Source organism: Asterias amurensis, chromosome 16, assembly GCF_032118995.1.
Source record: "Asterias amurensis chromosome 16, ASM3211899v1".
Classification (NCBI taxonomy): Eukaryota; Metazoa; Echinodermata; class Asteroidea; order Forcipulatida; family Asteriidae; genus Asterias; species Asterias amurensis.
Genome location: NC_092663.1, coordinates 8,159,811 through 8,175,330, shown reverse-complemented (window position 1 = coordinate 8,175,330; position 15,520 = coordinate 8,159,811). Strand labels below are relative to the sequence as shown.

Below are 15,520 nucleotides of genomic sequence, written 5' to 3'. Positions count from 1 at the left end.
AATTGGTGCCAAGCGTAAAGCTTGCCCATCACGCCTATGTTTAAACACTCCTGAAGACGAGCAGAGATACTGTTTCGAAACGTGGAGACCACACCGTTTGTTTTCAGAGCCAACACTCCCTCAAAGGAGATCTTATACAACTTCTACCTCCATATACCCGCAAGTTTGCTACTTAGTATTTATAGTAACCCTTTTTTCACACCATGTCTCTTGCTGTATGCTCTTGTAGTGCAATTGGGTTTTTCGTGCTTCTATTTATGATCTTTTAAAATATTAAATTAATAGTAACACTTAACAGAGCTTGTGTGTAGCAAGAAGTGTTACTTAATATTTCGTAATGTTTTTCTGTAATTTTGAAAATATTATATATATTCTCTTAATGCCCTGTAATTTTAAACGCAAATTCAGCCTCTAACTGCCAAGTTTGATCGTTTTTTTTTAATAATAATGATAAAAGCTTCAAACACACTCCTAGCCGTATTTGTGACGTTTCAACACCACACGTGACGTGCTCTCCACCAATAGGATAGCGAAACTGTTGGGGTATTTATAAATGGTCAATAGTATATTTTATCATTTTGTTGTTTGATTAGTTTGTTGAAAACAACTTTAAAATGTTATCTTTGTATGTAGTCTGATGATTTGGTTATCTTGTCTCATTTTGCTTGTGAGACAAGAGCAACAGTGTATACAATTTGAATTGGTCACTCGGGAATTTTCCAGAAATAAATGGAGTTGCTTTTCAGGAACGTTTGAAATGTGTGTTATTCCTTGAGTTGATCTAGATTTGAGTGTTATGTGAAACGGTGTTGTACCACATTTATAACTTATCTAGCAAATTTTGAGGCATTTAGTGCTTGCAATCCTCAGTTTTACAATTATTTTGTTTGTTAGTTGAAAGATATGTTTGCCAGCTGTCTTTTTTGCATGCCTATACATTATGTTGTATTTCAATAAATACATCTTAGCTGTTCTCTATAAAGTATGTAAACAATCAACAGCTGGGTGTGGATTCGTAAATGTAATCCGCACTTTCATTAAGTTACGGCACAGACATAGTTTCAAGCTATCTATTAACACTTAAAGGCACTGGACGCCTTTGGTAATAGTTATTGTATAAGACCAGTATTCTCACTTGGTGTATCCCAATATTTGCATATATTAGCAAATCTGCGAACATTTTCACTCAATTGGTCATCTTTGCAAGAGAAATAAACAAAGAAAAAACACGTTGCACAATGTTTTTGCTTTCAGATGCCTAATTTCTTTTTTTTTTATTCAAATATTTTTAGGCAAAAATTATCTCCTTCCCAAAAATTACGTTACTTCACTGGGAGCTGTTTTTCACAATGTTCTATGTCATCAACAACTCTCCATTGCTCTTTACCAATTAAATTTTTATGCTAATCATCATTATTTTTTAATAAATTACCCAAAGTGCCCAGTGCCTTTAACCTACGTACGCAACTGTTTTCAAGGCGGCGGTCGTACTGACCAGTGAGTATGGTTATTTGTTGAGAACTCGAGGCAGCAGCACTGTTAAAGACGGGATATGGTGGGAGCGGTACCAGGTTGGCAGTCAGGTTGGTGTAGCGTTATCTTGCAAAGCCTTCTTCCTCTGGGACCCCGGTTCGAATCTCACCGAGGGCACAGCGTGGATGGGGGTTTCAGTCCCTATTGACTGCGTGGGCTTCCCTGGAATAATTCTCTGGGGTTTCCTCCCACACCTAAATGTCTTCATTGTCTTATCTCTTCTCGTTTGGTTCTATACGAGCGTTAGGACTATATACAGATCAAGTGATTTCAGCGGGGTACAGTTTGAGGGTTTTAGGAGGAGACCACGGGCAAAAACCATCCCCCTACTAGAGATGGAGTGGGGCCAGGGAGAGAGTTGTTTGGCTTATTATCATCGTCGGAAGTCTTCTGGGCTTATAGGCTTGATATTAATTTGCTTAAAAAGTTCTTAAACCAAACTGGAAGCATTCTAAATGTGTTTCTTTCTCAATCCAATTGATGTATTTCTATGGGTTGAAATCTATGTTTACTGCAATGAAGGACAAGTTGTACATCATGTGTAGTTTTATAACTAAATCATTGTTTAACTAAATTTATATCTTTACTCAATTTATCTTTTTAAACAGATCGAGGTTTGGATTTCGTTGAGAAGGCAGCGTATTTTGACGCAAAATGTGTGGAATTTGGGCGATATTCGGCAGCGACCAAAACGTCTTCAAACAGTGCCAGAATTCGCTGAACATAGCACATCGAGGCCCTGACTCGTTCCGTGTTGAGAACATCAGCCATTACAGTAACTGCTGTCTAGTGTTCTATCAACTGGCCATCATGGATGACCTCTTTGGTATGCAACCAATGCGAATCAAGAGCCATCCCAATATCTACGTTCTGTGCAATGGAGAAATCTACAATCACCGCACTGTAAGTAAACCTCAGCTTGGGCCGAGCCATTTTAGGCCGTGTGGTACGGCCAAGTGCAGGGCCAGATTTCATAGAGCTGCTCAAAGGCAGTGGACACTGGTGGTAATTACTCAAAATATGTATTAACATAAAACCTAATTACTTGGTAACGAGTAATGGGTAGAGGTTGGTAGTATGAAACGTTGTGAGAAACTGCTCCCTCTGAAATGGAGTAGTTTTCGAGAAAGAAGTAATTTTCCACGAGTTTGATTTCGAGACCTCAGATTTAGAATTTGAGGTCACGAAATCAAGCATCTGAAAGCACACAACTTCGTGTGACAAGGGTGTTTTTTCTGTCAACATTATCTCGCATATTCGACGACACATTGAGCTCAAATTTTCACAGGTTAATTATTTTATGCACATGTGGATATACAGCAAGTGGTCAGGGAAGACTGGTCTTTGACAACTACCAATAGTGTCCAGTGTCTTTAACGGCCGATTTTATTGCTTATACTGTGCGACTTGTCCGGTACATGCTTACTGCACGAGAATGAATGACGTCACGATGCAAATCCATGGTGAAAGTCCAAAGATGGGCCACTAATTTGCTTGCTAATCTGTAAAATCGCTTACACTTGAGAATTTTTGTGTGTGCAAAAGTTAGGACAACGAAAATTTTGCCAAGGTCGGAACCGATCATTGCAAACGCAGAAACCATTCAAAATCCATTGCAACATAGCGATGGGCTTTGGATAACGATTTCAACAAGTTTTTGCGACGAATTTACCCATCGCTAAACAATTTATAGCAATGGCATTCTTGTTGCGATGAGTCTTTAGGGACCGCACAATATAAGTTCATGGTAAATTTGTAACAATATGTCCCATTTAAGGTAATCGAACCGTGTCACAAAAATTGAGACATTTTGCTGGTGGCTTTCGTCAAAGGTCACTACTTTTAGCCGCCCGACAAAACGTTTATTTTCCCGTTTGTATTATCGCGACTGCAACGACTTGTGAATCGCACAACCCAGCGACGTCGCAAGAGCGATGGATTTGCGATCTCATTGCACTAGTGTGACAGAGATGGACGCAAATTGGGACTTAAGTGAAATCCGCGGTAGGTGGGCTACATCCGCGCCACTCCTTTGACAGAGTAGCATTTTCCCTCTTTTTAACAAGATATTTACTCATTTTCGAACATTGTTATGGTTGGGAGCAGAGCATCGTTATATATAGGCCTTTAGGTTATACGCTGATTAAAGTATAGACAAAAATATACATTTGGTTTCTGGAACCGTTCGATTGCCTTAAAGCCATCGGACCCTTTCGGTAAACAGTGTTGTCCAAGGCCCACACTTTGTGTACCACAACTTCTATATCAAATAACAAACCTGTGAAAGTATAGGTTCAATCAGTTATCGGAGTCGGGAGAAAACACGGAAAAACCCACCCTTGTTTCCACGCGTTTCGCCGTGTCATGACTTGTGTTTAAAATAAATCCGTAATTCTCGTAAACGAGAATTTATATTGTTTTGCTGTTTTCTCAAAAAGTAAAGCATTTCATGGGATAATATTTCAAGAGAAGTCTTTAACCATTGCCTTCTGTAAACCCTGTAAGTTATTTGTAAATCTGTGAACTTTTTTATTTTTGTCTGAACCGAAAGGGTCCAATGGCTTTAAAGGGAAGGTACACGTTTGGTAGTTAGTCAAAACAAATATTAACTTAAAAACTGGTAAACGAGCATTGGAGAGTTGTTGATAGTATAAAAAAAATTGTGGGAAACGACTCCCTCTGAAGCAACGTAGTTTTTGAGAAAAAGGTAATTTCTGATTAAAATATTAAAATACTTCTAGAAGTCTTTTATTCCTATGTGAAAGCACACAAAATCGTCCAACAAGGGTGTTTTTTCTTTCATAGTTTTCTCGCTACTTCAATGACCAATTGAGCCCAAATTTTCACAGGTTTGTTATTTTATGCTTATGATGGGATACACAAAGTGAGAACACTGGTCTTTGACAATTACCAATAGTGTATAGTGCCTTTAATCCAGTGGATGTAGGTCTATAAACAATTCAACATTTGAACATTTATTTTCAAAAGGTGGTGGTGTTAAGATTTCTCCGAAAATCCTGAGTAGGGCGAATATTGTGTATTCTTTAAACGACTAGGCCTACACAATATGAGACGTGTTACCGCCGTATTCTCAGATTCAAATATGGGACTTAAACAAGGATATATTGTTACATAACCACATTACTTTAAAGCAGAATGTTTCTCAAATTGTTTTTTGCTATCGAAACGTGCTGACGAAAGCTTCGAACATAGAGGACTTATTGGCATAATAACTTTCAGATAACCAAACGGACACCTACTGTGTGCCATACCATGTGTGGCAGTTCAAAACAAAGGGATACATAATTTTATTACAGCTATTTATTGCAACTGGTTATTTCATTTAGTTGCAGAAGCAGTTTGACTTGCAGTATTTGACCGAGAGTGACTGTGAGATCTTAATTCATCTTTATGTTCGGGGAGGAGCCGAGTACGCTGCCTCTATGCTGGACGGTGTCTTCGCTTTCTGTTTACTGGACACGGCTGCCAAGAAGGTGAACATTGTCCCCAAATGCACTCCTCAAGCTAAACATTGTGCTTGATAGGTTAAAGACAGTGGCCACTACTGGTAATTACTCAAAATAATTATTAGCATAAAACCTTTCTTGGTGACAATTAATGGGGAAAGGTTGATGGTATGAACCATTGTGAGAAACGGCTCCACCTGAAGTGCCATAGTTTTCGAGAAAGAAGTAATTTGATTTCGAGACATCAGATTTATAATTTGAGGTCTCAAAATCAATCATCGAAACGCACACAACTTCGTGTGACAAGTTTTTTTTTTCTCTTTCATTATTATCTCGCAAGTTCGATGATCGATTGAGCTCAAATTTTCACAGGTTTGTTATTTTATGCTAATGTTGAGATACACCAACTGTGAAGGCTAGTCTTTGACAATTACCAAGTGTCCACTGCTTTTAAACAAAGGTTCGGATATAATAATAACAATACGTAAGCCCCGTAAAAAAAAAAAACAAGTCTTAGTTTCAATGTAATTACAAAATGAGAAAAACCGAACTTCCCCAACAAGTGATGTTCCTTTAAATAAACTGTGCTGAGCTTTTATAACGGGACCATTTTATCAATACTTGTGTTGTAGATTTACCTTGGTCGAGACACTTACGGAGTTCGGCCAATGTTTAGACTCTTGAAGGATGATGGGTTTCTGGCCATCTGCTCTGAAGCTAAAGGTTGGTTGAAGTCGCTCACAATACACTTTGAATTCTGGGCAATTTCCATCGGTCAATATAAAAAATAAAATAAATATCATTTTAACTATCAGTTCAATCATTTTTTGTAAAAAAAATACTATTTGAATCATCATTCAATAGTCAAAAAGAGCAATTCATATTCATCAGCATCCACTGGTCAAAATAAGATCATTCAATTGCATTAGGTAGCAAGACTCGTTCAATTTCGTAACAGCCCGAGCATAGAGTTATACTGCTAGTCAACCATTCAATTTCGTCAAGTGCAAATAGGTAGTCAAAATTCAATTTAGAAATTGTAAAAGTGTAGAATTCCATGACTATAAAATGAAATAGAAAGACTGAAATGGTTCTGATTGAGAACAACGAATTCGTGTGTGAACGAAAACGAAAATGAATGCATGAATAGCTTAACAAAATCGTTTAAGTGGATTTCTACTGGCGGGGCTTTGCAAGAAATTGTGCTGAAATTTGCAAGGAAAACCAACGTTGTGCCCATTGGTTGATTTTTGTTTCTGTTTTTCTTGTCAGGGTTGCTTGGACTTGATCATGGGCATGAGGACACCGACAGTGCTCCCGACTTTGAAATTATTCCATTTCCTCCTGGAAATATAGAAAGCTACGATCTTGCCCCATCAGGGAAAGTCACACTTTGTGAGCGAGTTGAATTCCACTCATTGGAGAACAAGCCTAAGTGGTCAGACATCCCATCGTGTGTGCAACCAAGTGGTAAATTAATTTCAAATAAATGCTAATTTTTTTTTCAATACAATAAATTTATTTGGTAAATTCATTCCTATCATTTTTTTCCTACCGGAAACAGGTGAAGATGTTTATGCAAATATCCGCCTCCTCGTGACCGATGCAGTCCGTAAACGCCTGATGAGTCATCGCTCCATTGGATGTCTCTTGTCAGGTAAGTCTTTAGTCTCCTTCTTCAGCCATCTTTTCAACAACTTTTCCCTTCCAATGTGCCATATGCCAAAACACAATTGTTTCTTAAAATTTACTTGTACCCTTGCACCGATGTGTGTTAGCACTATAATACTCAGTACTTTCCCGAATCATGTGAACACAATCACAGCCATTTTACTCGGGTAGGATTTGACCCATAAATGCTTTGCTGCATTTATAGGTAAGTGTCTTATAAACCAGTGTAGACCACTGAGATTGCCCGGCAGCTTAATCTATCGTCATGCCTATAGTTTTAATTCAATTTCAAGTTACGCTTCCCCATCCGTGTTCTCCGCCAACTAGCCATTTGAAACTCAAACAGACGCTCATTGTATTTCAGGCGCTGGACAAATAAATTGGTTTTTTTTTCTCTAGATAATATATGTCATTTTGAAGTTCTATTAATACTTAGATCTACCCTTTTTATATAATTATGTGGGGAAAGCGTAATGCAAAAATGTTCAAAAGGTTATACTATTAAGTTGTGTTGATTAATTTGTTCTTGTATTAATTAATGTGTCAAATATCAAGACGTAAAAAAATGCCTCTTTTTATTTGGCTTTTGAACCACTCTACTTTGCTGCATACAGGGACAACAGTGAATTTAGTGCTTATCGCACATTAAGTTTGTTTTTTGGTAAAACCTCTATTCCTGATGTAATAGTATTTTGTGTTAAACTGCATGTTGTTTCAGGTGGCGTAGACTCTAGTCTGGTAGCAGCTCTTGTAGTTAAGTTAGCCAAGGAGTCTGGTATCCAGTACCCAATACAAACCTACTCTATTGGGCTGGAGGGAAGCACCGACATCCTGGCAGCGAGAAAGGTTAGTCTTGAAATCAAGTCGGTAACTGTTAAAGTGCGGTGTGGTTAAGGGGACGGTACACACACCCTCGATCCCAGTACGTGTGTGAGTCAGTTAAAGCTGCCACGCACTACCTACAACCGTTACATGAATGTATAATCACACTGTGACTGTTGCATGAACGTCAGCATGTGTGTTTGTAACGACTTGTCACCAAGTCTAGAAAGGTACAAGCATTCGATACACATTTTTTTTAGAGATTCGAGCAAAATACTGTTCTGTTCTTACAATGGACATAAAGCATTTTTCCACGAACGCAAATGATGAGAACTAAAGCTTACATAATAATCCAAATGGTTTTTTATGGAATGGTTTAAACGCAAAGTATACCCGTTTGATAGTTTTAATCCCAAAGAATGGTGGCGTTTTTAGATAAGATCCGGATTGAGTAATATGTCCACTCGGGAAAACAATCATTATTAAGAATACACAATCTGAGAATTAAAGATTTTTATTTAAGGTCATATAAACTGACTTATTTTTACATAACCAATACTTCAAAGTGTAATTATTCTAAAAAAATGTTTTTACTATCGAAAGCTGCTATAGGCCTACTTCTAACCAAGTAAAGTTGTATTGCAATAAACTTGTTAAAAAGTGATTTATAAACGTATAACGTACGCTTATGTTAAAAGCTAAATAGTTTGAATATGTTGGCATGGTATTGTTAAACGGGGAGTGATCGGCCAACGAGAGTGACGAGTATAGTTTTAAAAATGTTGGAATCTGTTTTTAACGTGTTTTGTCTGGTTAACCTATCTGTGTTTAATATTCATTTTTATATAACTGACATATACAGATCCTTGTCATTTGATTGATGGAACTTACTTCACGTGACATTCACTATTACTCCAATCCGCACCGGCGATCAAAAAGACATATTCGCCCATGGGGAATAGCATTTCCCATTCAACAGTTACGACGATCCTTGTTCCCAATATTTTTGAGCAGTACAGCGTCGCCGCACCGCTGCTAGTCTAGCCTTGATCAAGGCTGTTGACGTACTGTTCCCCGGCCCGGTTCGCTGCACACGCATGCAGTGCATACACAAATGTACATTACCATACATTGTACAGCGAGAACAGTATAGCGTAGTCGTGAGTACGGTCGTGTCTTTCTACTTTCAACCTCGCCCACGTGGCTCAAACAACAGCCTTGATGGGTTTGTAAAGCTTTATCGGAATTCCGATAAAAGGGTATTCATGATGTGGGCGTGTCATTCTAAACATTGGCCAATCACAGGCGCGATTGAGAATGACGTATTACTGCAAGCAATCATGCCACGTCCATGCATGTGTGCGTGTGTGTGTGTGTGTGTACACTGTACGCTAGCTGTATGGACATGTACTGTAATACGTGCTTTTTATAGCAGTGTCGGGAGCGTGGTGTGTATATTATACAAATATTGACTGCTTCGAGTGCTATGGTTAAAACTATGACTCCCGAGGTGATCCCCGGAGCGTTCTATTTTCCCGAGGCAAAGCCGAGGGAAAATAGAACGCTCACGGGATCACCGAGGGAGTCATAGTTTTTAACCGTTGCACGAGTAAAAGCAGTCAATATTTGTTTTATAACACCCCAAGCATTTCTAAATACTGTACTATTATTATTAAGTTACAGACCTGAATGCTACAATCCACGGACGACGCGAATACAGATTGCAAACACTTTTACTTACTGTGTTGCATGTAGTGTCGTGCAATCCGAAATGGTTACAGACTATTAATTTATCATCCTCGTACACGCAACGGACGTCTGGGTACTGCACGCCGTGTGCTAGTCTGTCGGACTAGCGCACGGCGCCGTGTGCTAGTCTTCGGACTAGCGCATGGCAAACCGACGCACTATCACACGGCCGTCGTCTAGCAAAACTAGGACATGTCATGTGACGCGCTCTAAACCAATGAGCAGGCAGAATACTTGCAAGGGGTGTTATAATAGCTATGATTGTAAGGGGTCTGAATGCGCTGCCGGACGGGTGAGCCGGACAAGACTCGCCCGGTCGGTAATGGTGTTGAACAACTTCGAACAACTTCGTTGTCTTGCGTTTCATTATAACACGAGGACTAGCATCATAATTACAACGTAGCTGGTAGATTTGTCCCTGAATTGAAAGCTGCTGTACTAAAAGTGCAACGTTGTAGTGTAGTACTAGTAATATGGCAAGAGTTAGTTTATGAAATTGAACTTTACTTGTAGTTGTTGTTCAGCCACATGTTCAGCCACACGCCATCTTCTACCGTCTGGTATGTTTTCGACAACACATATTTTCGATCCCCAACTTTGATTTACCGCGAGAAAGGTAATAAATAATATATGTCTACATTAAGACAAAATAAACAGATGGGTTTCTTATCTCATCTGGTCTGTGTTTGTGCTTCAAGGGGATGGGTGTGTTGTACTGTCATATGCCCAACACCTAAGAATTCTTACCAAGTAGCCATCTTGCCGGAAACCCATGACACCTGGATACTTTTTTAACCTTTCTCAAACACATTTCACATGTTCTAATTTTCTTCCTTTTATTTCTAAACCCATGATTGATGCATTAAACGCGGTTGTTATATTTTGTTGAAAGTTTTTGTAGTTGTGTTGCAAATTATACACCACTGATTTCCAGCGACTTACAGTTTTGTTTTACTAGTAGGGATTTCTCCCTCGCCCGCCGCCATTGCAACTACAACCACGGTTTGTTTACAATTACGTCGACGAGCACGTGTGTGCGAGTGCTTGCATAACGTTGTGATTGACATCGCAGCGACAGTTTATAGGTCAACCAACAACCAATGAGAACGGGTTGTTAGTAAACATTAGCATAATGAGCTCCGCCCTAAATTTTGGCAGATACAAAACCATCAAGGCGCTACTTAGGAAGTACCCATGTACCGTAAGTGTACCGTATACAGATGGTACATGTACATGTACAGTACGTATGTGTGTACATACGCTGTATACGTATTATATGCACTGTGTTATGTATGGGGGTGCACTGGTGGAATTCAGTGATGGGGACTGGGATTTTGCAGATCGCGGCTGGCTGTAGCGCCTTGATCAAGGCTACTGCTAGTCTGGTCCCCTGACCAAAGATTCCTTGACGTCTCTCGTTAAAAATCGACAGAGCCTAGTCGGAGATGTTGGGGTCTGAGAACCAGACTACGCCGCTGCTAAAACAAAGTAGCACCTGTGCAAAAGGTTGTGATCCGATTGCTATTAAATTTGTGCATTGTTGCCGCCACGCCGCGCTATATGATTTTTGGTTGTCAAACAAACAGATTTTTCATAATATTATACTTTCAAAATACATCAAATGACAAAAATCTATATGTCAGTTATATAAAACAAATACTGAGTGGCTTTAATTCGTGGAATGGAAGGAATATTATCGCTCGGTAAAATATAGCCTGTTCCATTCACTCGGCTTCGCCTCGTGAAATGGAACAGTCCAAATTTTACCGAGCGATAATATTCCTCCCATTCCACTCTGAGCCACTCAATATTATTTGTATACTATAAGTGACCCTCTTTAAAAATCCTTCCTCATTGGTAGTATTATCCCACATTCATTACCATATTATTATTTTTTTTCTTAAATACTCCTCTTTGGGTTAAACTGGTTTTTTTTTGTGTCTTCCTTTATTTTTTTGTTCTCATTTGTTTCGTTTTGTATTTTTCATTGGTCATTTTAAAACATGAATTTCTGGCTTCTGTAAAAGCCTCTTTATTGGTTTGCTCCGAATCCAATACGTTATGTTAATTTTTTCTTAACAAGTTCTTGACTGTCTTTGACTTAATTGTACAAGTTTGTTTATTATTCTCTCTTTATGGAAATAAATAGTGATTGATTTGAAATGAATTGAATTGATAGGTAGCAGCGCACATTGGAAGTGAACATCATGAGGTGTCATTCACTCCAGAGGAAGGAACTGCCGTCTTAGAAGACGTTATTTATTCCTTGGAAACTTGGGACACTTCAAATATCAGGTGCTCAATAGGTATGTTTTCCCCTTTATCTTGTTTAATTGCACCTAACATGCCATCAAAGCTCCTAAGGTATTCTTCCCTATATTCTCATCACAAACCTTAGAAAAACCGAAGAGCTACTGTGAAAGATGAGCATGTTGAGGCATTATAGCTGTGGAACGCTCCCTACTTTCATTGCGCTCTACACTGAACTGGAATGCTAAAAGAGCCCTTGACTGGCACAGAAACTCCTCTTTAGAGTGTCAAACTAGAGTGTCCGATAATGACATGTTTCAAATTTCGAAATAAAATGCAACTTTGGGGTAAAGACTTTGTGTATTGTTATGAGGACTGACTCTATCTGTTTGAAAATGAGTACTTCACTAAAACTCCATTTGGAACCCTTCGATTGTTGTGAATCCTACAATATTTTATTAATTAATGACTAATCAAACAAACCAGCGTCGCCAAAGGGATTGTGGGACGCTAGGTGGCAGCAGACTTACCAGGTAAATTCATTGCTCTTGGTAATGTGCACATGTTCAGACGTTGAAACGTTACCTGGTAAGTCTGCTGCCACCTAGCGTTTCAAAGTGTCAAATTAAGACTACTTTTCCATTGCAGCCATGTACCTAGTCTCTCGCTACATTCAGAAAGAAACAGACAGGGTAGTGATATTTTCAGGAGAGGGGTCTGATGAGCTTGCCCAGGGGTATATTTACTTCCACAAACAACCCTCTCCCGAAGTGGGGGATGCTGAAAGTCGACGCCTCTTGAAGGATCTATACCTCTATGACGTATTGAGATCGGACCGTACCACTGCAGCACATGGGTGAGTGTACCGTGTCAACTGTTGGTGGAGGGGAAGGTCTTTATAGCAAAATGGGAACGCATTTTGTGGAAATAGTGATTAAGGAAACCAAGCAAACATACTATTTCAGGCGGTGGCCTAATTGCCACTAATTGGTACCAGGGGATGATTCACAAAGAGCTTAGATTGATCTTAACTTTATTAATGTTGAAACAATACAAATCACTCTAGTAATACTGACAATAAATTGTTTTACGATGAACTGGTATTATAGGGCTCTAGTTAATCGCGTCTAGTCATGATGTACAAGATCCTCAACCAGTAGATAGCTATTCCTCTCCCAGACTACATCAAACATAAAGCCAGAGCAACCAAAAGTCAACATCGCCTGAAATTTACATTCAAGACTAAGAACATCATCAGACTCATACAAATACAGCTTCTTTCCTCGCACCATAAAAGACTGGGATGAGCTTCCTCAACACATTAGCGAGCTGCCCACCTTGGAGCAGTTCAAGGAGGCAATCAGATGCGAGTAGGCATCAAGTCCTGTTTTTACTTGCACACATCTTTATTTTTGTACATATTTCAGCACCCACTTACACACAAACCGTCAACTGTCGGCAGCCGCACCCCTTGTCCAGATGCTGTATAGGCTTTGACAAGTAGCTGAATAGATGTAGATGTAGGGCTCGATTTCACAAAGCACAAAACTTCAAGTATTTTCATAGTAATTTAAATCGGGACATAACACGTTACATAGCAACTATGATTGATATGCAGGGAAAATCAATTTTAGGCCGATGTGAAATCGGCCCCAGGAATACTGCGAAAGATAAGTTTACTACGGCTAAAGGTTTTAGATAGAGGCAAACAGGTTTGCAAAAGCTAGGGTGTCAACATGTTGTATTTTTCCTACTTTGAAGTTGCTCCTAGTTGGCAAAAGCTAGAATATTGAAATGTTTTACTGCCAAGCTTGGAGTTGCGTGCCCTTCTTGACTTAAATTTGGTAAAAGCTTGTTCTGTCTAAAACAACACGTGTTGTGCTCTATCGAAATGTTTTCTTGTCTAGTTTGGAGGTGCGTGTACCTCTACTTGACCATCACTTGACCTCGTACTATCTGTCACTGCCTGCAAGTATGAGATGTCCTCAACAGGGAATTGAGAAGTATCTACTCCGGAAGGCGTTTGATGGGACAGGACTTTTGCCACCAGAGATCCTTTGGAGGCCGAAAGTAGCATTCAGCGATGGTCTGTCGTCGGCTGAGAAACCATGGTATGAGAGTCTGCAAGAGTTTGCCTGTCAAGAGGTAAATACCAAAGTTCTCTTTTATTTCATTTCATTTCATTTTATTGCATTAAATCTGGTTGTGAAGCCAATGGCTCTCATAGAAGTGAATTTAAATCACTGTTCAAGCCACGAACCAAAATAGTGCCGAGAAGCCGTTTTAGATGTGGAAGGAAAACCCCAGAGAGTTAATCAAGGGAAAACCCATGCAGTCAGCAAGAATAGGCAGATATAGTGCCCCCCTCACCCGGAAGGCTTCGAACTGGGGTCCGTATAATGTGGATGGTCAGGAAAGATACCCACGCCAACCCAACCACACATTGTTCATTGTTTAGGATTGTGTAGTTTTTACAACATCTGAGACATTTTTCTTCTCCATTTGGGCGAAAGTGGTGACAGGTGACACTTTCACATGGTACACTTAAAATCTCTCGGGTTATAATATTGACTAAGATTCCAGCACTGGGGTGGGGAGTGGGGGGGGGGGGGGGGACATATCCCATATCCGGGTCGGGCTAACTCAGAAATTGGTCACTTAAAGGAACATGTTGCCTTGGATCGGTCGAGTGGGTATTCGAAAAGCGTTTGAAACCGTTTGTTATAAAATGCATATGATTAGAAGCTATTTTAAAAGTAGAATACAATGGTCCACACACATTTGCCTCGAAATTGCGTGGTTTTCCTTTTACTTTGCGAACTAACACGGTCGGCCATTTATGGGAGTCAAAAATTTGACTCCCATAAATGGCCGACCGTGCTAGTCGACGGGGTAAAAGGAAAACCACGCAATTTCGAGTGATACTTGTGTGGATCACTATATTCTACTTTTAAAATATCTTTCTAATCATATGCATTTTATAACAAACGGTTACAAACGCTTTTCGAAGACAAACTCGACCAATCCAAGGCAACATGGGGTACGGACTTCCGCATCACTTTAATTATTTTTCACACAGATTCTGGTTGTCAGCTACAGTGATTGAGTTCTCACCTGTAGTGCATCCTTGGTATCAATACAAATATTGCCACAAAATATATGTAGTAATAATAATGATTAACTTATTCTTTATTTATTCGTGTTTTTGTTTAGTTTGTTGTATTTGTTTTAGACAAATCAATTTTATATAAAAAATTGAGATTGGTTGTATGGTTGTGCTCTTCGAAACTCAAAGATCCAAAACAAAATGACTTACGTTTCCCTTCCCATTTCTAATTGGTGCGTACGTTTAGGTGAGTGACGCCATGCTAGAGGGCGCCCCCAAACGGTTTCCCTTCAAACCTCCACGTACAAAAGAATGCTACCACTACCGCCAGATATTCGAGAAGCACTTTAAGGGGCATGCCAAGTGGACTCCGCACAGGTGGCTGCAGAAGTGGTGTGATTCGGACAATTCATACTCGAGAGAGATCAAGAACTACAAGACATTTGAAGCAAATCAAAGCATAAGCGACAAAGAGTTAGGGAAAATAAAATAATACAAATTAACTTCGCATTAGTAGTTTTTCGGTTTTACTTCTTTTTAGGAGAGGCGCGCTCTGATTGGCTATTAGTTTTTGGCCCACTGAATATTCATATATAATTCACAGGCAGGCTAGTTCGGGATATTATTTGAGAAAAGTAATGGATTCTTGTAGTTCCCAACCAACAGTTACGTAGACCAACCATAGACATATTCTATGACGTGATCTTTTCGGAGACCTTTTGTTTTTTCTTCTTCTTCTTCTTTTTTTTGAGGGGGGGGGGAGGTAGGTTGTTCAAACATGCTCTCAAACCCCACCTTTTCCCTTTCCGTAGCTGGTCGTCTTTATCTTTGTTCTGTATCTTTATCCTTTCTTCTCAGCGCCTTGTAACCTTTGGCAATTTGGCGCTTTATAAATACTGTCATTGTTATTATTATTATTTAC

General features: G+C 39.4%; 1 protein-coding gene across 1 annotated transcript; it reads left to right on the top strand.

The window, feature by feature from the left end:
* Positions 1-2,149: 2,149 nt before the first annotated feature.
* On the top strand, positions 2,150-15,269 carry LOC139949047 (asparagine synthetase [glutamine-hydrolyzing]-like). Its single transcript, XM_071947446.1, has 10 exons — positions 2,150-2,436; positions 4,881-5,027; positions 5,633-5,723; positions 6,273-6,470; positions 6,565-6,657; positions 7,390-7,517; positions 11,422-11,548; positions 12,141-12,348; positions 13,400-13,637; positions 14,846-15,269. Exons 1-10 carry the CDS (start codon positions 2,188-2,190, stop codon positions 15,089-15,091), a joined length of 1,725 nt encoding a protein of 574 aa, XP_071803547.1. The 5' UTR covers positions 2,150-2,187; the 3' UTR covers positions 15,092-15,269.
* Positions 15,270-15,520: the final 251 nt, after the last annotated feature.

Coding starts and splice junctions, on each gene's coding strand:
- LOC139949047 (XM_071947446.1), top strand. CDS start 2,188: ATGTGTGGAATTTGGGCGATATTCGGCAGCGACCAAAACGTCTTCAAA. Junction 6,658..7,389: donor CATTGGATGTCTCTTGTCAG/GTAAGTCTTTAG, acceptor ATGTTGTTTCAG/GTGGCGTAGACTCTAGTCTG. Junction 13,638..14,845: donor AAGAGTTTGCCTGTCAAGAG/GTAAATACCAAA, acceptor GCGTACGTTTAG/GTGAGTGACGCCATGCTAGA.